Source organism: Pristiophorus japonicus, chromosome 10 (genome assembly GCF_044704955.1).
Source record: "Pristiophorus japonicus isolate sPriJap1 chromosome 10, sPriJap1.hap1, whole genome shotgun sequence".
Classification (NCBI taxonomy): Eukaryota; Metazoa; Chordata; class Chondrichthyes; family Pristiophoridae; genus Pristiophorus; species Pristiophorus japonicus.
Genome location: NC_091986.1, coordinates 220880807 through 220907174, shown reverse-complemented (window position 1 = coordinate 220907174; position 26368 = coordinate 220880807). Strand labels below are relative to the sequence as shown.

Here is a 26368-nt window from a genome sequence, read left to right as displayed (position 1 = left end):
AAGATGAGAACTGGGTATGGGGAAAAAAACAAGTAATTGCTTTTGAGAAAGCCAGAAACATTTTATGCTCCAATAAGCTGCTTGTATTGTATAACCCGTGTAAAATACTTGTGCTAGCATGTGATGCGTCGTCGTACGGAGTCGGGTGTGTATTACAACAAGCTAACGTTGAGGGCCTATGCCTTCAGCAGCTTGTCTAAGGTCGAGAGGGCCTACAGCATGATTGAGAAAGAGGCATTAGTGTGTGTGTTCGGGGTAAAGAAAATGCATCAGTACCTGTTTGGCCTCAAATTTGAGCTGGAAACCGATCACAAGCCCCTCACATCCCTGTTCGCTGAAAACAAGGGGATAAATACTAATGCCTCAGCCCGCATACAAAGGTGGGCACTCGCGCTATCAGCGTATAACGATACCATCTGCCAGGCACCGAGAACTGTGCGGATGCTCTCAGTCGGCTACCATTGCCCACCACGGGGGTGGAAATGGCGCAGCCTGCAAACTTGTTGATGGTCATGGAAGCGTTTGAAAATGATAAATCACCTGTCACGGCCCGCCACATTAGGACTTGGACCAGCCAAGATCCTCTGCTGTCCCTAGTAAAAAACTGTGTACTGCATGGGAGCTGGGCCAGCATCCCCGTTGAAATACAAGAGCTAATCTAGCCGTTCCAGCGGCGAAAGGACGAGCTGTCCATTCAGGCAGACTGCCTGTTGTGGGGTAACCGCGTAGTGCTACCCAAAAAGGGCAGGGAGACGTTCATCTTGGATCTCCATAGCACACACCCTGGTATAGTAATATGAAAACGATAGTCAGATCCCACGTGTGGTGGCCCGGTATCGACTCTGGCTTAGAGTCCTGTGTATGGTAATGCAGCGTGTGTGCTCAGTTGAGCAACGCGCCCAGAGAGGCACCACTAAGTTTGTGGTCCTGGCCCTCCAGACCATGGTCAAGGATCCATGTCGACTATGCGGGCCCGTTTCTCGGTAAAATGTTCCTGGTGGTGGTGGATGCTTTTTCAAAATGGATTGAATGTGAAATAATGTCGGGAAGCACCACCACCGCCACCATTGAAAGCCTGAGGGCCATGTTTGACACCCACGGCCTGCCTGACATACTGGTCAGTGACAACGGGCCATGTTTCACCAGTGCCAAATTTAAAGAATTTATGACCCACAATGGGATCAAACATGTCACCTCGGCCCCGTTTAAACCAGCCTCCAATGGGCAGGCAGAGCGGGCAGTACAAACAATCAAACAGATCCTTAAATGAGTCACAGAAGGCTCACTCCAAACCCGCCTGTCCCATGTACTGCTCAGCTACCGCACGAGACCCCACTCGCTCACAGGGGTGCTCCCGGCTGAGCTACTCATGAAAAGGACACTTAAAACCAGACTCTCGCTGGTTCACCCCAACCTGCATGGTCAGGTAGAGAGCAGGCGGCAGCAACAAAATGTAAACGATGGTCGCACCACTGTGTCACGGGAAATTGATCTGAATGACCCTGTGTATGTGCTAAACTATGGACATGGTCCCAAGAGGATCGCGGGCACGGTGATAGCTAAAAGAAGGGAATAGGGTGTTTGTAGTCAAACTAGACAATGGACAAATTTGCAGAAAGCACCTGGACCAAACGAGGCTGCGGTTCACAGACTGCCCTGAACAACCCACAGCAGACACCACCTTTTTCAAGCCCACAGCACATACCCAAAGGATCAACGACACCACCCCGGACCAGGAAATCGAACCCATCACGCCCAACAGCCCAGCAAGGCCAGGCTCACCCAGCAGCCCTGCAGGGCCAACAACACGCCAGCCCAGCGAGGGCACAGCCAACACACCAGAACAGACATTTGTACCGAGGCGGTCCACCAGGGAAAGAAAGGCTCCCGACCGCCTCACCTTGTAAATAGTTTTCACTTTGACTTTGGGGGGGAGTGACGTTGTGTATCTGTAAAGCATGCACTCCCATGTTCCGCCACCAGGGAGCGCATCCCCTCAAGTCCCAAGGGATCCCAGCATCCCTTGGGAACACTGTATATAAGCCAGCCCCTAAGGCCTGTTCCTCACTCTGGAGTGTCTTAATAAAGACTGAGGTCACTGTTACTTTAACCTCCCTGTGTGCAGTCTCATCTGTGTCAGGAACACAACAGTTATGTCTTCAAATGCTCTAATAATGACTCCACGAAACAGTATGTTATACTTGAACTGTAGTGACCTTAGTCCATTGAATGTAACTCCAGAGTGAGGATCACACCTGGTGGCCTGCCTTTTATACTAGGCCAGGCATACCTGTACAGGTAACCTACAAGTCTCCCACTGCTGTGCCCTCTGGTGGCCCACCTTGTAATAGTACAAGCAGTAACCATGTAGGATACATGACATCATCTGCTCTCTCAGGTGAATGTAAAAGATCCCACGGCCACTACTTCGAAGAAGAGCAGGGAAGTTCTCCCCGTTGTCCTGGGGCCAATATTTATCCCTCAATCAACATCAGTAAAAACAGATTATCTGGTTATTATCACATTGCTAACCAAAACTCAGCAACCCTTGTCCTTACTCGCACCAAGTCCCGCTCACCCATCACCTACTGTGCTCGCTGACCTATATTGGCTCCCAGTCCAGCAACGCCTTGATTTCAAAATTATCATCCTTGTGTTCAAATCCCTCCATGGCCCTCGCCCCTCCTGGTCACTGTAATCTCCTCCAGTCCCACAATCCCCCAAGATATCTGCGTTCCTCTAATTCTGTCCCATTGAGCATCCTCTATCAGTGGAAACATCCTCTCTACATCCACCTTGTCGAGCCCCCTCATAATCTTATATGTTTTGATAAGATCACCTCTCATTCTTCTGAATTCCAATGAGTAGAGGTTCAACCTACTCAACCTTTCCTCATAAGTCAACCCCCTCATCTCCGGAATCAACCTAGTGAACCTTCTCTGAACTGCCTCCAAAGCAAGTATATCCTTTTGTAAATATGAAAACCAAAACTGCACGCAGTATTCCAGGTGTGGTCTCACCAATACCCTGTATAACTGTAGCAAGACTTCCCTGCTTTTATACTCCATCCCCTTTGCAATAAAGGCCAAGATTCCATTGGCCTTCCCGGTCACTTGCTGTACCTGCATACTGACCTTTTGTGTTTCATGCACAAGTACCCCCAGGTCCCGCTGTACTGAAGCACTTTGCAATCTTTCTCCATTTAAATAATAACTTGCTCTTTGATTTTTTTTCTGCTACAGTGCATGACCTCACACTCTCCAACATTATACGCCATGTGCCAATTTTTTGCCCACTCACTTAGCCTGTCTATGTCCTTTTGCAGGGTTTTTGTGTCCTCCTCACACATTGCTTTTCCTCCCATCTTTGTATTGTCAGCAAACTTGGCTACATTACACTCGGTCCTATCTTCCAAATCGTTAATATAGATTGTAAATAGTTGGGGTCCCAGCACTGATCCCTGCAGCATGCCACTAGTTACTGGTTGCCAACCAGAGAATGAACCATTTATCCTGACTCTGTTTTCTGTTAGTTAGCCAATCCTCTATCCATGCTAATATATTACCCCCAAACCTGTGAACTTTTATTTTGTGCTGTAACCTTTCGTGGCACTTTGTCAAATGCCTTCTGGAAGTCCAAATCTACTGGTTCCCCTTTATCCACCCTGTTCGTTACATCCTCAAAGAATTCCAGCAAATTTGTCAAACATGACTTCCCCTTCATAAATCCTGCTGACTCTGCCTGACCGAATTATGCTTTTCCAAATGTCCTGCTACTGCTTCTTTAATAATGGACTCCAACATTTTCCCAACCACAGATGTTAGGCTAACTGGTCTATAGTTTCCTGCTTTTTGTCTGCCTCCTTTTTTAAATAGGGGCGTTGCATTTGCAGTTTTCCAATCTGCTGGGACCTCCCCAAAATCCAGGGATTTTGGTAAATTACAACCAATGCATCCACTATCCCTGCCGCTACTTCTCTTAAGACCCGAGGATGCAAGCCATCAGGTCCAGGGGATTTATCTGCCTTTAGTCCCATTATCTTACTGAGTACCACCTCCTTAGTGATTGTGATTGTGTTAAGTTCCTCCCCCCCTATAGCCCCTTGACTATCCGCTATTGGAATATTGTTAATGTTCTCTACCCATAAAGACTGATACAAAATATTTGTTCAGAGTTTCTGCAATCTCCATGTTCCCCATCACTAATTCCCTGGTCTCGTCCTCTAAGGGACCAACATTTACTTCAGCCACTCTTTTCCTTTTTATATACCTGTAGAAACTCTTGCTATCTGTTTTTATATTTTGTGCTAGTTTATTTTCATAGTCTATCTTCCCTTTCTGAATCATTTTTTTAGTCATTCTTTGCTGGCTTTTAAAAGCTTCCCAGTCTTCTGACCTCCCACTAGTTTTGGCCACTTTGTAAGCCCTTGTTTATAATTTGATACCGTCCTTTATTTCTTTAGTTAGCCACAGATGGCTCTCTTTTCTCTTGAACCCTTTTCTCCTCACTGGAATATATTTTTCCGGAGAGTTGTGAAATATCTCCTTAAATGTACACCACTGTTCATCAACCGTCCTACACTTTAATCTATTTTCCCTGTCCACGTTACCCAACTCTGCCCTCATACCTTCATAGTCTCCCTTATTTAAGCTGAGTACGCTGGAATTGCAGGAAAGATGGGCACGGATTTGGGAGGCGACAACATGTTCGTGGACTTTGGAGATAATAACTTTTATTTATATTAATAATAACATTTATTTATATAGTGCCTTTACCGTCCCCAAGTTATTACTTTAATTGCAACACTCGTGACTTTAAATGCAACGACCACCCTACAATTGGGGGAATATTTGATGGCCTGTTCCCGATGTCCCAGGTGGATGGATGGACGGGCCCAGGTGTGTTGTCTACCTGCCACTTGTCGGCACCGAGGTAAAAAGAGCAGGTTCCGCCGAGATTTGAACTCGGATCGCTGGATTCAGAGTCCAGAGTGCTAACCATTACACCACGGAACCGGGGCTGCTCAGCCAGCCGCTGGGAGGCGCCTTTCAGGGAGTGAAGCAGCCCCGCCCCGCTGCGTCCCTCAGCAACAGTGAACCCGCCATTCCCATTGGTCAGCTCGCAGCCCCGCTGGCCAGGTCCCCCAGCAACAGTGAAGCCGCCGTCCCCATTGGTCAGCTCGTAACCCCGCCCCCTTCATCCCATCCACTGGCGGGAATAGGCCTGAAAACTGACTAGTTAATTAATTTGCCGGCTTGGGTTTGTTCCCATTTTCTCCTCGCCTCACAGAATGCAAACAAACATTTTAAAGAATAATTTTCAGCAACCAAAAATGAATGAGAATTAATTTGTAAAACGAGCGCGTGACAGGAAGTGACGTTTGTGGTGACCGCCACTAAGCTTTGGCCTGAGAATTTAGCTTTTATTTTATATTTTGCGCAGTATTTCCCCTTTGATCTGATTGTGGGTTGCCGACCGCCGGAGGTTCGGGCGGGAATGGGAAGTTTGTTCAATTAATAAAAAATAAAGTCGGACTGGGCGGCGCCATCTTGGGCTGACGTCACTACCGGCGTCTCTCACCACCACCACAACAACAACAACAACAACTGATGATAACTCATTCGCCGGTTGGATTAAAGTTAATTTTCCGGCCTTGAGTTGCAGATTTTTTTTTGCGCGGTTTTTCAATCATGAATAAATTAATTAAGTCTGTATTTGTTCCTGTTTCAAGTAAAAACATTTTATGTCTGGAACCAGGCGAAGGTGAAAGGTGAAAGGTGAGGCGGCGGTGACCCGGAAGCGGGGGTTGCCATGGAGACGCAGCAATGGCGGCCCAGGAGCAGGAGACGGAGGAGCGGCGCTGGGACTGGTGGATGGTGGAGACCCTGAGACTGTGAGAGGGGGCCCGGGGGGAGGTGGGGTTCTCCCTCCGACCCGCAAAACCTCCCGAATACAGTGCAGCATCCCCACCGGCCCAGAGAAACATAGAAAATAGGTGCAGGAGTCGGCCATTCGGCCCTTCGAGCCTGCACCGCCATTCAATAAGATCATGGCTGATCATTCCCTCAGTACCCCTTTCCTGCTTTCTCTCCATACCCCTTGATCCCTTTAGACGTAAGGGCCATATCTAACTCCCTCTTGAATATATCCAATGAACTGGCCTCAACAACTCTCTGCGGCAGGGAATTCCACAGGTTAACAACTCTCTGAGTGAAGAAGTTTCTCCTCATCTCAGTCCTAAATGGCCTACCCCTTATCCTAAGACTGTGTCCCCTGGTTCCGGACTTCCCCAACATCGGGAACATTCTACCTGCATCTAACCTGTCCAGTCCCGTCAGAATTTTATATGTTTCTATGAGATCCCCGCTCATCCTTCTAAACTCAGTGAATACAGGCCCAGTCGATCTAGTCTCTCCTCATATGACAGTCCAGCCATCCCGGGAATCAGTCTGGTGAACCTTCGCTGCACTCCCTCAATAGCAAGAACGTCCTTCCTCAGATTTGGAGACCAAAACTGAACACAATATTCCAGGTGAGGCCTCACTAAGGCCCTGTACAACTGTAGTAAGACGTCCCTGCTCCTATACTCAAATCCCCTCGCTATGAAGGCCAACATGCCATTTGCTTTCTTCACCGCCTGCTGTACCGGCATGCCAACTTTCAATGACTGATGTACCATGACACCCAGGTCTCGTTGCACCTCCCCTTTTCCTAATCTGCTGCCATTTAGATAATAGTCTGCTTTTGTGTTTTTGCCACCAAAGTGGATAACCTGTCCAGTCCCTTGAGAATTTTATGTTTCTATGAGATCCCCTCTCATCCTTCTAAATTCCAGTGTATAAAGGCCCAGTTGATCCAGTCTCTCCTCATATGTCAGTCCAGCCATCCCGGGGATCAGTCTGGTGAACCTTCGCCGCACTTCCTCAATAGCAAGAATGTGCTTCCTCAGATTAGGAGACCAAAACTGTACACAATATTGGGAGTTCCTGGCCCAAAACTGCCCTAAGTGGAGGAAGTGCATCTGGGAGCGCGCTGAGCACCTTGAGTCTCATCGCCGAGAGCATGCAGAAAACAAGCGGAAGGAGCGTGTGGCAAACCAGTCCCACCCACCCTTTCCTTCAACCACTGTCTGTCCCACCTGTGACAGAGACTGTAATTCCCGTATTGGGACTGTTCAGTCACCTGAGAACTCACTTTTAGAGTGGAAGCAAGTCTTCCTCGATGATAAGGGACTGCCTATGATGATGAGGATCTGTGACCTAAGTCCATCCACCTGCCTTTGCCCCACAGCCCTTACTACCTTTGGTTAACAACAATCTATCAATTGCCGTTTGCAGAAGAGAGTTTCAGACTTCTAAAAGAAAAGAGACACTTGGATTTCAATTACACTTTTCACGACCACCTGAAAGCATTTTGTTTAGAATTTCATTCGTGAAAGGCCTGGCTCTAATTTTTAGACTCCCCTGATCCTAGACGTAATAGCTTCTATCTGCCCTATCTAGCACATTCGCCTGAATCACAAGGTCATGAGTTCCAGTCCCACTCCAGAGACTTGAGCACGTCATCATCACAGGCAGTCCCTCGGATTCGAGGAAGACTTGCTTCCACTCTAAAAGTGAGTTCTCAGGTGACTGTTCAGTCCAATACGGGAATTACAGTCTCTGTCACAGGTGGGACAAACAGTTGAAGGAAAGGGAGGGTGGGACTGGTTTGCCGCACGCTGCCTGCGCTTGATTTCTGCATGCTCTCGACGACGAGACTCGAGGTGCTCAGCACCCTCCCGGATGCTCTTCCTCCACTTAGGGCGGTCTTTGGCCAGGGACTCCCAGGTGTCGGTGGGGATGTTGCACTTTATCAGGGAGGCTTTGAGGGTGTACTTGTAATGTTTCCTCTGCCCACCTGGGGCTCGCTTGCCGTGTAGAAGTTCCGAGTAGAGCGCTTGATTTGGGAGTCTTCATTCACCTGAGAACTAATTTTTAGAGTGGAAGCAAGTCTTCCTCGATTCTTAAGAACATAAGAAATAGGAGCAGGAGTAGGCCATATGGCCCCTCGAGCCTGCTCCGCCATCCAATCATGGACTCCGGTCCACTTCTCTGCCTGCTCCCCATAATCCCTTATTCCCTTATCCGTTAAGATTCCGAGGGATTGCCTATGCAGTTTTAGGGCCTTGGTGAGACCACACCTTGAGTATTGTGTGCAGTTTTGGTCTCCTAATCTGAGGAAGGAAGGACATTCTTGCTATTGAAGGAGTGTAATGAAGGTTCACCAGACTGATTCCCGGGATGGCAGGACTGACATATGAGGAGAGACTGGATCAACTGGGCCTGTATTCACTGGAGTTTAGAAGAATGAGAGGGGATCTCATAGAAACATATAAAATTCTGACGGGATTGGACAGGTTAGATGCAGGAATAATGTTCCTGATGTTGGGGAAGTCCAGAACCAGGGGACACAGTCTAAGGATAAGGGGTAAGCCATTTAGGACTGAGATGAGGAGAAACTTCTTCACCCAGAGAGTGGTTAACCTGTGGAATTCTCTACCACAGAAAGTTGTTGAGGCCAGTTTGTTAGATATTTTCAAGAGGGAGTTATATATGGCCCTTACGGCTAAGGGGATCAAGGGGTATGGAGAGAAAGTAGGAAAGGGGTACTGAGGTGTATGATCAGCCATGATCTTATTGAATGGTGGTGCAGGCTCGAAGGGCCGAATGGCCTACTCCTGCACCTATTTTCTATGTTTCTATGATGGCAATGTTACTTCACATTTTCTTTTGGGCTGAGCGACCCCATTAACGGGCCGTTCACAATTCCATGCGTGCGTGGTCTTTTTACCTAAAAGCCGTCTCACCGACTGCGCGGGACCTCCAGAGCGCTATGTGGCTGCGTGGCTTAAAGGGAGCATTGATACAGGGCAACCCCAGAGAGCTGGCAATGGGGGTGGGGTGGGAGTGACCCGAGGAGGGGGAAGAAGACTGGGCAAATGGGAGTGTACTGGAGTCTCTGAACCCCCCTCCGACCAAGGAGCACCAAATTCGTGTCGCTCTCTGCCCCTCCGTGCCGAGTTCAAGCTGAGCGACACTCGTGGGAGCCCTGTACGGAGACGGTGGGTTATAAAGAAGATTAATCCAGAGTCGCTGCCTGAACATTAAGCCAGGATTGCAGGCCGAGGAGGATGGGAGGGTGGGGCGAACTGGGATAAGGACTGACCTCTGGGTCTGGTGATCGAGACCTGCATTGGCCAATCTTTCCGGGGAGAACGGTGGTTAAAAAGGCTACGATGGGGAATCGCAGGTTTATCGCATGTAGGCGACACTGTGGTCCGAGTGGAGAAGCTGCTCCCACAGTGCTGTTACTACAACAACAAGCTTGCATTTATACAGCACCTGTAACGTTATATAACGACCCAAGGTGCTTCACGGGAGTGTTACCACAAAAAAAACAGAATTGGACACCGAGCCACATAAGGAGATATTGGGACAGGTGTCCAAAAGCTTGGTCAAAGAGGTCGGTTTTAAGGAGCATCTTAATCGAGGAGAAGGAGATGGAGAGCAGGAGAGGATTAGAGAGGGAATTCATGAGATTAATTCCCAGGCAGCTGAAGGCACGGTCGCTAATGATGAAGCGATTAAAATCGTGGATGTTGAAAAGGTCTTAACAGGTGGAGCGCAGAGATAGAAACATAGAAATTTACAGCGCAGAAGGAGGCCATTTCGGCCAATCGTGTCCGTGCCGGCCGACAAAGAGCCGCACGGCCCTCGGTCAGCAGCCCTGAAGGTTACATATAAACCTACGAACAATAACGGAAAGGCAAAGAGCACCCAGCCCAACCAGTCCGCCCCACACAACTGCGACACCCCTTATACTGAAACATTCTACACTCCACCCCAACCGGAGCCATGGGATCTCCTGGGAGAGGCAAAAACCAGATAAAAACCCAGGCCAATTTAGGGGGAAAAATCTGGGAAAATTCCTCTCTGACCCATCCAGGCGATCGAAACTAGGCCAGAAGATCACCCTGGCCGTATTCGATTCCCTGCAGTACTTACCATCGTAACCACGGGGCTTGTAGGGCTGGTGAGATTGCAGAGATTTTTTTTTTTTTCCGTAGCCAATCTTTCCAATTCTTTGTCAAATCACAAACGCCAGAGGTCACCTTGCACACATCAAGGATCACTCTGCGCCAATGCTCTTAGCCAAAAGGCCTAGAGCCACTGCACCGTTCCTGGAAGTACTGCAATACCAGGTTCGTGCCATGGAGGTGGATGGGTCAGGCCCCCCACACACCTCCGTGGAGGTGGATGGGTCAAGCCACCCCACCCAGATTGCAGAGATTTTTTTTTTTTTTTTTTAAATTCATGTCCAATCGTTATCCAATCGTTACAATTCTTTGTCAAACGCCAGAGGTCACCCTGCACCAGTCAAGGATCACTCTGCGCCAATGCTCTTAGCCAAAAGGCCTAGAGCCACTGCACCGTTCCTGGAAGTACTGCAATACCAGGTTCGTGCCATGGAGGTGGATGGGTCAGGTCCCCCACACACCTCCGTGGAGGTGGATGGGTCACCAATCCCACCCACCTCCTGTTTACAAAAATGTAAGCATATACCTTCCTGACCAGGGAGAAACCACCCGGAAGTCATGGTGGCTGGTCAGGTTAGTTATGCAGATCTTAGCCAAAAGGCCGTCAAGCCACCCCACCCAGATTGCAGAGATAGGGAGGGGCGAGGGCATGGAGATGAAACCAAGGATGAAATTCCCAGATATTGACCCAGCGATGATTATCAGCAATAAATGTCCCAGTCAGGGTGGTCTTTGACTTGGAGGAGAGGAACGAGGGGGGCCAAATGGTCGACCACCTTGCGATCATTCCCCTGACTGCAGCGATGCTGTTTGCCCACGGTTGAAGTCCTGAACTGTGGCGTGTCTGATGGTCAGTCTCGGGAGTGCTGTGCCGAGGATGATGGGAAGTGCCCACGTCTTGGTTGCTCACACCGAGCTGCTCGCCTCCCAGGGCAGTACCACCCAGGACATTTGCTGAGTGGAGGCCAGACACCTGCTCACTGGGAGGGAGAGGACCCTCTCTGCTGACCTCCCACAACCGGGCAGGCCATCACTGGGGTTAAAGACGTGATGCAGAAGTGTGCCCCTCCCTACGTCCCAACATTGGAGGCCATGCCTTCACCCACCTAACCTCAGCGCCCGGCAATCCCTTCCTAAATCCCTTCAGCTCTCCGATTCTTGTCCTTAAGGTGTCAGCTGTGGCTCAGTGAGTAGCAGTATCACCTGAGCCAGAAGATCATGGGCTCAAATCCCACTTCAGTCTTGAGCGCTTAATCCAGGCCGACACGCCCAGTGCAGTGCTGAGGGAGTGCCGCACTGTCGGAGAGGCAGTACTAAGGGAGCGCCGGGCTGTCAGTCAGTGCTGAGGGAGTGTCGGAGGGCCGGTACTGAGGGAATGCTGCACTGTGGGGGGGGAGGGCAGTACTGAGGGAGCACCGGGCTGTGGGAGAGGCAGTACTGAGGGAGCGCCGCACTGTCGGAGGGGCAGTACTGAGGGAGTGCCGCACTGTCGGAGGGGCAGTACTGAGGGTGTGCCGCACTGTCGGAGGGGCAGTACTGAGGGTGTGCCGCACTGTCGGAGGGGCAGTACTGAGGGAGGGCTGCACTGTCGGAGGGGCAGTACTGAGGGAGCGCCGCACTGTCGGAGGGGCAGCACTGTCGGAGGGGCAGTATTGAGGGAGTGCTGCACTGTCGGAGGGGCAATACTGAGGGAGCGCCGGACTGTCGGAGGGGCAGTACTGAGGGAGCGCTGCACTGTCGGAGGGGCAGTACTGAGGGTGTGCCGCACTGTCGGAGGGGCAGTACTGAGAGAGCGCCGCACTGTCGGAGGGGCAGTGCTGAGGGAGTGCCGCACTGTCGGAGGGGCAGTATTGAGGGAGTGCTGCACTGTCGGAGGGGCAGTACTGAGGGAGTGTCGGAGGGGCAGTACTGAGGGAGCGCTGCACTGTCGGAGGGGCAGTACTGAGGGAATGCCGGGCTGTGGAAGGGGCAGTACTGAGGGAGTGCTACAGTGTCGGAGGGGCAGTACTGAGGGAGTGCCGCACTGTGGGAGGGGCAGTACTGAGGGAGTGCCGCACTGTCGGAGGGGCAGTACTGAGGGAGCGCCAGGCTGTGGGAGAGGCACTACTGAGGGAGTGCCGCACTGTCGGAGGGGCAGTACTGAGGGAGTGCTGCACTGTCAGAGGGGCAGTACTGAGAGGGCGCCGCACTGTCGGAGGGGCAGTACTGAGGGAGCGCCGCACTGTCGGAGGGGCAGTACTGAGGGAGCCCCGCACTGTCAGAGGGGCAGTACTGAGGGAGTGTTGCATTGTCGGAGGTGCAGTACTGAGGGAGCGCCGCACTGTCGGAGGGGCAGTACTGAGGGAGTGCCGCACTGTCGGAGGGGCAGTACTGAGGGAGCGCCGCACTGTTGGAGGGGCAGTACTGAGGGAGCGCTGCACTGTGGGAGGGGCAGTACTGAGGGAGTGCCGCACTGTCGGAGGGGCAGTACTGAGGGAGTGCCGCACTGTCGGAGGGGCAGTACTGAGGGAGCGCCGCACTGTCGGAGGCACAGTACTGAGGGAGTGCCGCACTGTCGGAGGGGGCAGTCTTTTGTATGACATTAAACCGAGACCCCATCTTCCCTCTCAGGTGGACGGAAAAGATCCCATGGCACTATTTCGAAGAAGAGCAGGGGAGTTATTCCCGGTGTCCTGGGGCCAATATTTATCCCACAACCAATATCACTAAAACAGATTATCTGGGTCATTATCACCTTGCTGCTTGTGGGAGCTTGCTGTGCACAAATTGGCTGCCGTGTTTCCTACAACAGTGACTACATTTCAAAAAGTGCTTTCTTAGTTATGAAGCGCTTTGGGATGTCTTGAGGTCATGAAAGGCGCTATATAAATGCAGGTTTCTTTAAGACCCTTAAAACCCTCCTCTTTGGCCAAGCTTTTAGTCGCCTTTCCTAATGTCCCCCCATGCAGCTCGGTGCCACATTTTATCTGATAACGCTCCTGTGAAGCGCCTTAGGACGTTTTACTATTTTAAAGGCGCTATATAAATACGTTGTTGCTGAGCGTGAAGAGCTGAGGTGCGTCTCTGGGGTGTTTTACGGTGGCTATAGATCAACGTATCCTGTCTGGTTATTTGTTTCAGGTACAATGACCTCCATGTGTTTGAGCTGCAGGAACCAACCCGAGTTATAGAGTGGATTCATGATCGAAGTATGTTGGGCTCTGTCTGTCTCGCATGCGCTGTCTCTCTCTCTCTCTCTCTCTGTTGTATATTGTATACACACACACACACTTGTTCCTTTTCCAAAACAATATCTGATCTTGGTCTCGGAGGGGAAGCAGAGCAGGTTTCCCAGACTGATACCGGGGCTGAAAGGGTTAAATCCTGAGGGCAGGCTGCACAGACTGGGCCTGTATCCCTCGAGTGTAGAAGATTGAGGGGCGATCTGATCGAGGGGTTTACGATGATTACAGGATTCGATCGGGTGGATCGAGAGAAACTGTTCCCTCTGGTGGGGGGAGTCCAGAACAAGGGGCAGGACCTTAAAATTAGAGCCCGGCCGTTCAGGGTGATGTCAGGGAGCACTTCTTCACACAAAGGGTGCTGGGAATCTGGAACTCTCTCCCCCAGAAAACGTTGAGGCCGAGGGTCAATTGAAATGTTAAAACTGAGATTGGTACATTTTTGTTAAGGGATACGGGTCAAAATAGAGATGCGAGACACAGACCAGCCGTGATATAGAAAGGTGGAATGGGCTCAAGGGGCTGAATGGCCTCCTCCTTCTGTGTTTTAGAACTCCTCCTTATCGGCCTGGCTCGGTATCCATGTCCGCCGTCTATTTCATTTGTAAAGGGCCCGGGGGGTGTTGCGGCAGCTGTATAAATGCGCACACTCTCACTCTCACACACACACACACTTTCACACACACACTCTCTCACACTCACACACACACACACACACACACTCACACACACACACACACACTTTCACACACACACTCTCACACACACACACACACACTCTCTCTCACACATACAACACTCACTCTCTCTCTCACACTCACACACACACACTCTCTCACACATACAACACTCACTCTCTCACACTCACACACACTCTCTCACCCACACACATACACACACGCAACACACTCACTCTCTCAGACACACACACACACACTCTCTCTCACACACACACACACACACATTCTCTCTCTCTCACACTCTTTCTCACTCTCACACACTCACTTTCTCACTCTCACACACACACTCTCTCACTCACACACACACTCTCTCTCACACTCTCTCTCTCACACACACACTCTCACACACTCTCTCACTCACACACACACTCTCTCACTCACACACTCTCACACACTCTCTCACTCACACACACACTCTCTCTCACACTCTCTCTCTCACACACGGGCTGGTGTAATGTTGGACGCCTGACTCTAATTCTCCTCGCTCCGGCAGGTATCTGCGTCGCTGGCTGCAAACCGGGAAAGAAGAATGAAATCCTCGAGCTCTCCCTCCCCCAGAAACTCTGCACTAAAGGAAACAAGGTGAGATGGGGGAGGAAATCCCACCCATGCTGTGTATTTAATCGCAGAGTGAGATTGATACTTCCCAGCAGGATCCAGCAACGAATTGATGGAGCAGAGTGGGAAAATGATGAAGGGATGGTTAACGATTGGGGAGGGGGGGGGGGTGTCACAGAGTCTCTCCCCGAGGGGTGGGACAGTAGGTCGCGGGGTTGGGGATCGTGGGGTCTCTCCCTGGGTTTTATTCGAGGTGCTGTTACCATTATCGGTTCCGTTTTCTCCTGCAGGCACTTTGTCCGGAGAGAGACTTCACAGTGGAGCACGGCGGTTTCTCCCAGAGGCCCATTTATGACTTGAAGCATGTCGCGGGGACCAGGTAGGGAACGAGTGGTGGGGGACCCCAGGTGTCGGGGACATTGCAGCGCTCCCTCAGCACCGCCCCTCAGACAGTGCGGCGCTCCCTCAGTACCGACAGTGCGGCGCTCCCTCAGTACTGCCCCTGCGACAGTGCGGCGCTCCCTCAGTACTGCCCCTGCGACAGTGCAGCACTCCCTCAGCACCGCCCCTCCGACAGTGCGGCGCTCACTCAGCACCGCCCCTCCGACAGTGCGGCGCTCCCTCAGCACCGCCCCTCCGACAGTGCGGCGCTCCCTCAGCACCGCCCCTCCGACAGTGCGGCGCTCCCTCAGTACTGCACTGGGAGTGTCAGCCTAGGTTTTGAGCAGGTCTCTTAAGCGGAACTTGAACCACAACCGTTTGACTCGGAAGCGTGTTACAAACTGTGCCACGGCTGATACTGTTAAGTGTAGTCACTGTTGTAATGTGAGAGAGCGCGGCAGCCAATCTGCGCAAAGCAAGCTCCCGCAAACAGCAATGTGATAAATGACCAGTTGGCGGTGCTGTTGGTTGAGGGATAAATACTGGCCAGGATCCAATGTGATGTTTTGCTGGTATCTTGGCCGATATTCCTCCCTCAACCAACACCATAAAGCAGATAAATTAGTCAGCCGTCTCGTTGCTGATGGTGGAATCTTGCGGTGTAAAATGGTCGCTGTGTTTGCGTAGATAACAATCAGTGCACTTTGAAGGAGTCGATTGTGAGGTAGTTTGAGATGTGGCAGGGAGCTGTGTGAACGTGGGTCTGTCTCCAGTGACTCCTTTCCCTCTGTTTTATTAATCACATTTCTCGAGGGATAGAATGGGAAAGCAGGGAAGTTATGTTTATACAGTCATGAGATGCTACAGGAGGAAACTCTTATACGGCACAGGAGGTGACCATTCGGCCCATCGTTCTTGTGCATGAATCCCAAAAAGTTAGTTTGCAGGTGCAGCAGGTAATCAGGAAGGCGAATGGAATGTTGGCCTTCATTGCGAGAGGGATGGAGTACAAAAGCAGGGAGGTCCTGCTGCAACTGTACAGGGTATTGGTGAGGCCGCACCTGGAGTACTGCATGCAGTTTTGGTCACCTTACTTAAGGAAGGATATACTGACCTTGGAGCGGGTACAGAGACGATTCACTAGGCTGATTCCGGAGATGAGGGGGTTACCTTATGATGATAGATTGAGTAGACTGGGTCTTTACTCGTTGGAGTTCAGAAGGATGAGGGGTGATCTTACAGAAACATTTAAAATAATGAAAAGGATAGACAAGATAGAGGCAGAGAGGTTGTTTCCACTGGTCGGGGAGACTAGAACTAGGGGGCACAGCCTCAAAATACGGGGGAGCCAATTTAAAACCGAGTTGAGAAGGAATTTCTTCTCCCAGAGGGTTGTGAATCTGTGGAATTCTCTGTCCAAGGAAGCAGTTGAGGCTAGCTCATTGAACATATTCAAATCACAGATAGATAGATTTTTAACCAATAAGGGAATTAAGGGTTACGGGGAGCGGGTGGGTAAGTGGAGCTGAGTCCACGGCCAGATCAGCCATGATCTTGTTGAATGGAGGTGCAGGCTCGAGGGGCTAGATGGCCTACTCCTGTTCCTAATTCTTATGTTCTTATGTTTCTGTGCCAGCTCTGTGATAGAGCGATCCAATCAGTCTGACTCCCTGCTCTTGCCCCACAGCCCGGCACATTTTTGCTTTTCAAGTATTTATCAATTCCCATTTGAAAGTTACTATTGAATCTGCTCCCACCGCCCTTTCAGGCAGCGCGTTCCCGATCACAACAACTCGCTGCGTAAACACATTCTTCCCATCTCCCCCTCTGGTTCCATCGCTGATTATCGTCAATCTGTGTCCTCTGGTTCCTGACCCTCCTGCCAATGGGACCAGTTTCTTGTTAAATTTGTACTGAACCTTGGGTAGATCACACTTGGAGTACAGTGAACAGTTCCTGTCTCCTTATTATAAAACAAATATAGAGGCACTGGAGAAGGTGCAAAAAACACATTTACAAAGATGATACTGGAACTGAGAGGGAAGGATGAACAGGCTGGGCTTTTTCTCTCAAAGAGAAGACTGAGGGATGAGCTGATCGAGGTCTTCAAAATTATGAAGGCATTCGATTGGGTAAACGTAGAGAAAATATCTCCACTTGTGGGGGAGACCAGAACTAGGGACCATCAATATCAGACAGTCATTAATAAACCCACTGGGGAATTCAGGAGAAACCTCTTCACCCAGAGAGCGGTGAGAATGTGGAACTCGCTGCCACAGGGAGGGGTTGAGGCGAATAGTATCGATGCATTTAAGGGGAAGCTGGATAAACACATGGGGGAGAAGGGAATAGAGGGATATGGTGATGGGGTGAGATGGAGAGGGTGGGAGGGGGCTGGTGTGGAGCATAAACCCCGGCACGGAGCGGTAAGCCTGTTCTTGTGCTGTACATTCGATGTAAGCCCCAGAAGCTCTGATTCTTTCCCCGCAGCCTATTGGTGAGCAGCGGGCCTCCCGACACCTCGCTACAGGTCTGGCGCTTGGCAACCGACGAGAGCGGTAAGTGAACCGGCCACATCGAGATCATGGTCGCGCGGTGTCACCAGGAGGCGCTGAGCGCTGCTCGGACCCCCCTCCCCTACCCCCAGCATGGGACTGGCAGGAAAGGGGGCTTCCGGCGGGGGGGGAAATTCCAACCCCGGGACCGCTGGGTTGTCGGCACTGACCCCTTATCCAGCTGCTGAAGTTTCCCAGTCTGCTTACACAGGTACAGGAGGAGGCCATTCAGCCCCTCGGGCCTGTCCCGCAATTCAGTTAGAACATAAGAAATAGGAGCGGGAGTAGACCATATGGCCCCTAGAGCCTGCTCCACCATTTAATACGATCATGGCTGATCCGATCATGTTGGATCACGGCTGATCTGTATCGTAACTCCATCTCCTTGCCTTTGCTCCGTATCCCCCGATAACCCTTACCCAACACAATCTATTAATCTCAGTTTTGAAAGCTCCAATTGATCCCCAGCTTTTTGGGGGAGAGAGTTCCAGATTCCCAGCACCCTTCCTCACATCACCCCTGAACCGCGTTGCCTCATCTCTGCAACCTGTCCTCGTAATTTAACCCTTTCAGCCCCGGTATCATTCCCCACCCCATCCCGTTCCTAACCGAGGGTTACTTCAAAACAATATTCATTCTGTGGATGTGGGTGTCGCTGGCAAGGCCGGCATTTATTGCCCATCCCTAATTGCCCCTTGAGAAGGTGGTGGTCAGCTGCTGCCTTCTTGAACCGCTGCAGTCCGTGTGGTGAAGGTGCTCCCAAGTTGGATCTTGATGACGTCTCTTTTCCCTGCAGTTGCTCTCCTGCTCCAACACGTGCTGTTCCCTGGAGTGGTACACTGCCACACTGCTCCTTCCGCTTCCCAGCCTGCTCCAATGGTGCTCGCAGGCCAGGGGCCATGTGGGCAGGTACAGCAGGAGCGGCGAGGTTGGGGCGAAGGAGCGCGAGAGACTGTGGAGGGATGTGATCGGGGCCCAGGGGTGAGTTTGGGGCCAGGGGCAGCACGAGCCCAGCCCACACTGCGATATGTGCGCACTAGGTCCGTGCAGCAGAGCTGATCTCCAGTCGTCTTGGTTAACCCTTGCCACTGGACCAAGACCTAGCTCTGTCAAACCCGTGTGGTGGCTGGTGTGCAACGGCCACCCCACGTTAAAAAAATCCACGCACAGGCGTCTTCCAACCTTCAGGATGTAGTTCGGGACCTGGAAGTTTAGGTCCATCATTGAAACACCTGTGAACTTCTTGACGTGGAAGCAAGTCATCCTCGATTCGATGGACTGCCTCTGATGATGAGTGCTGTTTGGGAGGGAGTTCCAGGATTGTGACCCAGCGACGATGAAGGAACGGCCGATATATTTCCAAGTCGGGATGGTGTGTGACTGGGAGGGGAACGTGGAGGTGGTGGTGTTCCCATGTACCTGCTGCCCTTGTCCTTCTAGGCGGTAGAGGTCGCGGGTTTGAGAGGTGCTGCCGAAAATCTTTGCTGAAGAAAATTGGACACCGGGTTGGGGTTGGGTTGCTGTGTGGAGAATTAGCCCACTCGGCCACAGGTCAGGCATCGACCCCAACACCACCTGGTCTGTGCAAGGCTCAGGAACATCACAGAATCACACAGCCCAGGTGGAGGCCATTCGGCCCGTCGTTCCTGTGCCAGCTGTGTGAGAGAGCGATCCAATTAGTCCCACTCCCCCCGCTCTTTCCCCACAGCACGGCAACTCTTTCCCGTTTCAGGTATTTATCCAATTCGCTTTTGAAAGTTACTAATAAATCTGCTTTAACCATCCATATCCGCAGCTTTATATTTTTAATTTCTTCCCGCCCTTGGTGTTCCTGTTGCCGTGTCCAGCTCAATGCCTTGTGGAGCCTGTGCTCATCCATCATCATAGGCAGTCCCTCGGGAATCGAGGAAGACTTGCTTCCACACTAAAAATGAGTTCTCAGGTGACTGAACAGTCCAATACGAGAGCCACAGTCCCTGTCACCGGTGGGACAGACAGTGGTTGAAGGAAAGGGTGGGTGGGGAGTCTGGTTTGCCGCACGCTCCTTCCGCTGCCTGCGCTTGATTTCTGCATGCTCTCGGCGACGAGACTCGAGGTGCTCAGTGCCCTCCCGGATGCACTTCCTCTACTTTGGGCGGTCTTGGGCCAGGGACTCCCAGGTGTCAGTGGGGATGTCGCACTTTATCAGGGAGGCTTTGAGGGTGTCCTTGAAACGTTTCCTCTGCCCACCTGGGGCTCGCTTGCCGTGTCGGAGTTCCGAGTAGAGCACTTGCTTTGGGAGTCTCATGTTAGGCATGCGGACAATGTGGTCAATGCTTCGATGCTGGGGATGTTGGCCTGTTCAAAGACGCTAACGTTGGTGCGTCTGTCCTCCCAGGGGATTTGCAGGATCTTGCAGAGACATCGTTGGTGGTATATCTCCAGCAACTTGAGGTGCCTGCTGTACATGGTCCATGTCTCTGAGCCATACAGGAGGGCGGATATCACTACTGCTCTGTAGACCATGAGCTTGGTGCCGGGTTTGAGGCCCTGGTCTTCAAACACTCTCTCCCTTCTGTCGCCTGAGGAAGAGAGAGCTCCTCCAACTCACTGACAGCCACCTGCTGTTATTTCCGTCACCACCAGAGGACGCTGTGGTCTGAGAATCTCTCCCCGGTGAAATAGAATGATACAGCACAGGAGCCATTCGGCCCATCGTACCTGTGCCGGCTCTGAGAGAGAGCGATCCAATTAGTCCCAGATCCCTGCTCTTTCCCCACGGCCCTGCAAAATTTCTCCTTTTAAAGTATTCATCCAATGCCTGTTTGAAAGTTGCTAGTGAGTCTGTTCCCACCGCCCTTTCAGGCAGCGCGTTCCTGATCACAACAACTCGCTGCGTAAACACATTCTCCCCATCTCCCCCTCTGGGTCTTTTGCTGATTATCATCAATCTATGTCCCTCTGGTTACCGACCCTCTCGCCACTGGAAACAGTCTCTCCTTATTTACTCCACCAAAAATCCCTCATGATTTTGAACACCTCGATCAAATCTCCCCTTAACCTTCTCTGCTCCAAGGAGAACAACCCCAGCTTCTCCAGTCTATCCACGTAACTGAAGTCCCTCATCCCTGGAACCATTCTGGTTAACCTCCTCTGCACCCTCTCCAAGGCCTTCACATTCCAGAATTGGGCACTTCCCCAACTGGGGCCTAACCAGCGTGTTATAAAGATTTAACATAACTTTCTTGCTTTTGTACCCTGTGCCTCTATTTATAAAGCTATGGATCCTGTAAGCTTTTTTAACCGCTTTCTCAACCTGTCCTCCACCTTCAAAGATTAGTGCACATATACCCCCAGGTCCCTCTGTTCCTGCACCACCGTTAAACTTGTACCATTTAGTTTATATCGCCTCTCCTCATTCTTCCTTCCAATATGTATCCCCTCACACTTCCCTGCATTCATTTCAGCCTTCTAACCTGTTCAGATTCAGTTCCTGTATTTTTTGCTTTGCCCAAGCTTGACTCCTGGTGTAGGGTCTCGGACTGGTTTGAGTCATTGCCGCAAGCTGGAATACTGTGTTCAATTCTGGGCAGCACATTTTAGGAGAGGGTGCAGAGGAGATTGACCAGAATGGTACCAGGGAGGAGGAACTTCAGTGACATGGAGAGACTGGAGAAGCTGGGGTTGTTCTCCTTGGAGCAGAGAAGGTTAAGAGGAGATTTGATCGAGGTGTTCAAAATCATGAGGGGTTTTGATGGAGCAAAGGAGGAGAAACCATTCCTAGGGCAGGAGGGTCGGTAACCAGAGGGACACAGATTTAAGGTGATTGGCAAAAGAACCAGAGGGAGATGGCCTTTATTGCAAAGGGGATGGAGTATAAAAGCAGCGAAGTCTTGCTACAGTTATACAGGGTATTGGTGAGGCCACACCTGGAATACTGCGTGCAGTTTTGGTTTCTATATTTACGAAAGGATATATTTGCTTTGGAGGCAGTTCAGAGAAGGTTCACTAGGTTGGTCCCGGGGATGAGTGGGTTGACTTATGAGGAAAGGTTGAGTAGGTTGGGCCTCTCAGGCTCGAGGGGCTAGATGGCCTACTCCTGTTCCTAATTCTTATGTTCTACTCATTGGAATTCAGAAGAATGAGAGGTGATCTTATCGAAACGTATAAGATTATGAGGGGGTTTGACAAGGTGGATGCAGAGAGGCTGTTTCCACTGATGGGGGAGACTAGAACTAGAGGGCATGATCTTAGAATAAGGGGCCGCCCATTTAAAACAGAGATGAGGAGAAATTTCTTCTCAGAGGGTTGTAAATCTGTGGAATTCGCTGCCTCAGAGAGCTGTGGAAGCTGGGACATTGAATAAATTTAAGACAGAGATAGACAGTTTCTTAACCAATAAGGGGTTATGGGAGCGGGCGGGGAAGTGGAGCTGAGTCCATGATCAGATCAGCCATGATCGTATTAAACGGTGGAGCAGGCTCGAGGGGCCGAATGGCCGACTCCTGCTCCGATTTCTTATGCGAGGAGAATGTGTTTACGCAGCGAGTTGTTGTGATCGGGAACGCGCTGCCTGAAAGGGCGGTGGGAGCAGATTCAATAGTAACTTTCAAACGGGGAATTGGATAAATAGTTGGGGTAAAGAATAGTTGGTCTATGGGGTGCTCCCCATGTGGTCTAACAACGACCTGTGTAATGGTGTGGTTTGACGTTACTGCTCTCTCATTGCCGCTCTCCCCACGACAGGCGCCATCGCGCTGGTGAGCACATTCCAGCACGAGACCACGGGCGGCCAGTGGTCCAAAATCTCCGTCGCCTGCTCTCCAACCCCTCGGGTGCTTCACGGTTCGATGGTCAGCAGCCTCACAATCCAGGAAATTGAGTCGCAGAAGGTGCTGTTCACTGCAGGTGCGTCACACACACTGTCTTCGAATGAGCTCTGATCCAGGGTTGCCCTTGGGGAGGGGGTGGATCAATCCTGGGGGGGGGAAGGAAGTGGAGAAGTGATGCATAGGACTCCCTGACAGCCACATCCCCCGCCCCCCTACCCCGAGAGCTGTTGAGCCCCGAGCCAGTCTGAATGCGGACCGAGCTGGTGGAACACTGATGCTCGAGGGATATGGGTTGAGGACCAGTGCAGGCACCGGGCGGTTTCCCGCAGGGTGGGGAGGTCGCGCTGGGGGCTCTCGTGTGCCCTGGTGGAGGATTCGGAATGAACACCATGGGGAAGGTTCCCCCCCCCCGCCCTCTCAGTTAGAGTCAATGGGCACCGAAAATAGGAGATTCTTGCACTGGAAGTGAGAATACAAGGGAGAGGAATTTGGTGAAACGTATAATGAGACTAAGAGAAAACTGGACTGAATATCGTTGGGTTCATAAAATAGTTTGCTTACTCAAGTGACTGAATCCATTGGGATTGTATACAGTGGGAGTGAATGGGAAGGGGTTAGGTCTGTTGGATTGTGTACAGTGAGGAGGGTGTGGTTGGGTCCATTGGGATTGTGTACAGTGGGGGGGGGGGGGGAAGGGGTTGGGTCCATTGGGGGGGAAGGGATTGGGTCCGTTGGGAGTGTGTGGTGTGGGGGGAGGGGGAAGGGGTTGGGTCCATTGGATTGTGTACAGTGGGGGAGAAGGGTTGGGTCCATTGGGATTGTGTACAGTGGGGGAGAAGGGTTGGGTCCATTGGGATTGTGTACAGTGGGGGAGAAGGGTTGGGTCCATTGGGTTTGTGTACAGTGGGGGAGAAGGGTTGGGTCCATTGGATTGTGTACAGTGGGGGAGAAGGGTTGGGTCCATTGGGATTGTGTACAGTGGGGGAGAAGGGTTGGGTCCATTGGATTGTGTACAGTGGGGGAGAAGGGTTGGGTCCATTGGGTTTGTGTACAGTGGGGGAGAAGGGTTGGGTCCATTGGATTGTGTACAGTGGGGGAGAAGGGTTGGGTCCATTGGGATTGTGTACAGTGGGGGAGAAGGGTTGGGTCCATTGGGATTGTGTACAGTGGGGGAGAAGGGTTGGGTCCAATGGATTGTGTACAGTGGGGGAGAAGGGTTGGGTCCATTGGGATTGTGTACAGTGGGGGAGAAGGGTTGGGTCCATTGGATTGTGTACAGTGGGGGAGAAGGGTTGGGTCCATTGGATTGTGTACAGTGGGGGAGAAGGGTTGGGTCCATTGGATTGTGTACAGTGGGGGAGAAGGGTTGGGTCCATTGGATTGTGTACAGTGGGGGAGAAGGGTTGGGTCTATTGGGTGTGTGCACAGTGGGAGTGAATGGGTTGAAAACAAGTGAAATGCTGGCCCTGGGCGAGGTTGATTCTGATCTGCCCGCGTGCTGTCAGTTCCAAACTAACTGGAGTGTTTTGTTGGTTCTCCGCAGGGGCCGACGACCGCGAGCCAATCAGTGAGCTGGAGTTTCTGGAACCTTGCACCTTTTCAATCTGTTCCGTGAACGGCCGCCTGTGGTTGGCTGACACCCGGCAGCGCCCAAGTCTGATTGGACGCTCGGATTTGCCGGCGAGCCGGGGCAGTGTCGGCGGCTGCCATTGGACGATGGGATGGGCTCCCGGGCGCTCGAAGGCGGCCAGGCTGTCGTCCGACGGGCGGGTGCTGGTCACCGATCTCCGAGACCTGAGCAAGGTCCTGAGCCTCGCCGAGCTAGGCACTCCCACTCCCGCCCCGCACTCTGACTGTCTGACCCTGAACTGGGCGCCCTGTCTGCAGGACCACCTCGCTGTGTCTGGTATGTTGTCTCTGGGGAGGGAGGGTCTGAGCAGGAACAGGAAGGAGGCCATTCTGCCCCTCGAGCCTGACCCACCATCCAGATAGATCATGGCTGATCTGTCTCTCAACTCCATCCACCCACCTTGGGTTCCATTGATACCCTTACCCAACAAAACTCTTATCAATCTCAGTCTTGAAAGCTCCAATTGCCCCCGGCTTCAACAGCTTTTTGGGGGGTAGAGTTCCAGATTCCCAGCAGCCTTTGTGTGAAGAAGTGCTCCCTGAACGGCCGGGCTCTAATTTTAAGGTCATGTCCCTTGTTCTGGACTCCCCCCACCAGAGGGAACAGTTTCTCTCGATCCACCCGATCGAATCCTGTAATCATTGTAAACCCCTCGATCAGATCAACCCTCAATCTTCTACACTCGAGGGATACAGGCCCAGTCTGTGCAGCCTGCCCTCGGGATTTAACCCTTTCAGCCCCGGTATCATCCTGGGGAATCGGCACTGCTCCCCCTCCGAGGGCCATATACCCTCCCCGAGGGCGGGGCCCGGGACTGGACGCAGTGACTCCAGAGTCTATTGTGTAAAGAAAAAGATGGTCCATGTCAGGAGGTGGAACTGTGGCTCTCTAACTCCCTCGCTCCCTCCGTCCCACCCTCGAGTGTTGCGTTCAGGGATTAAAATACGGCCAGTGGGGGGGGTGGGAGGGGAGGAAGCTGACCTAGAATGTCCCTCGACAGTGACCCTTTTGGAGTTGTAGGATAAATCTGAGACTGTTTCACGCAAGTGTCCCATTAAAGTGATGATCTGACCCTCACTGTCTTGGGACTCGTGTCGAGGATTTGCCTCTAGGGTGAAGTACTGGGGGAGGAGGGGGACTGTACCCCAACAGTTTCTGGGGGGGGCGGGGGGGGGGGGGGGAAGACTATACTCCCGTTTCCGGAGTGGGGGGGGGGGGGGGGAGTAAATCCCCACACCATGAGTGTTTGGTCTGTGATGATTTGTGTTTTTCTGTGTTGCAGGATTTGACGGGACGGTTCAGGTTTACGACACCGGCTCATGGTCCGCGGAGCCCAGCAGGCCCGAGCCGACCTTCGCCCACCAGGGTCACAGCTTCGGTGCGGAGCCCGAGCAAGAGATCCCGCTGGTCACCAGGCATGCGTGGCACCCATGGAGACCGCGTGCGCTGCTCTCGGCCGCGGGCGACGGCTCTTTCCACGTCTGGGATTGGGTGGCTCGCGACGGTGCGTGAGGATCGCGCGGCCGCTTCCAGCTCCGTCCCGTCCTGTTGTCTGTCCCGCCCCCCCCCACTGCGAGTCTCGCGTCTCCTGCACACTGCCCCCCCTCCCCCAGAGAATCTCTGTCAGTGATCCTGCTCCCGGCATCCACCAGGGGCGAGACTTAAATCTGCTGGGTTATTGCTGGGTCCTCTAACAGCCCAGCCCCCTCACAACCCGCCAACCCAGTAAGATTGGGGATTGGGGCCCTGTCACTGTGTGACTGACTGGCCCCTCGATAGTGCGGCCCTGTCACTGTGTGACTGACCCCTCGATAGGCATGACAGGGGGGGGCTACAGTTGGCCTTAGTGTGCCCCGGTTTGGGATGGAGCAGAATTGGTCAGGTTTGCTGCTGTGAATCCGTATCCAGTGACTCCCTGCTACATGGAATATTAGCGGGTGCCGATTCAGCTCAGGATTGGCGGAATTGTGATGCACCCCAGTGAAAAATAGCTTGCTGACACTCACTATCGAGGGATACGCTTGAAGAACGGCGGCCTAGCTGAGATATCGAGGACATGGTGCAAAGGCACCTTTATAAAAGTTTTAAATAGTTAATTTACCAAGAAACTGACACCAATTAAACCAGTAAATGATTCTCTTAATTGTTTTCAGTGATTTTAAATCTGATTACTCACACGTACTTTAGCCACTCGATTTAAAATGCTTATTTTTTGTGATAAACTACTTCCAGCTGTTAATCAAATTGCACCAAGTTACCACTCTTAAATACATTGGATTCCTACATTACAGGTGACTACACTTCAAAAAGTACTTCATTGCCTATAAAGCTCTGAGAGATGTCCTAAGGTGCTATATAAATGCAAGACTTAATTTTTTCATCTCGAACATGTCA

At 51.8% G+C, this 26368-nt stretch overlaps 1 protein-coding gene and 1 non-coding gene across 2 annotated transcripts; one reads left to right on the top strand and one right to left on the bottom strand.

The window, feature by feature from the left end:
- Positions 1–4943: 4943 nt before the first annotated feature.
- Positions 4944–5015, bottom strand: trnaq-cug (transfer RNA glutamine (anticodon CUG)). Its single transcript has one exon. It is a non-coding gene; the product is annotated as a tRNA-Gln (tRNA).
- A 785-nt stretch (positions 5016–5800) lies between these two features.
- Positions 5801–26117, top strand: wdr73 (WD repeat domain 73). The gene is made up of 8 exons (XM_070892609.1): positions 5801–5893; positions 13199–13266; positions 14533–14621; positions 14888–14976; positions 17469–17536; positions 22259–22420; positions 23888–24250; positions 25257–26117. The coding sequence occupies exons 1-8, from the start codon at positions 5826–5828 to the stop codon at positions 25484–25486; spliced, it is 1137 nt and encodes a 378-aa protein (XP_070748710.1). The 5' UTR covers positions 5801–5825; the 3' UTR covers positions 25487–26117.
- Positions 26118–26368: the final 251 nt, after the last annotated feature.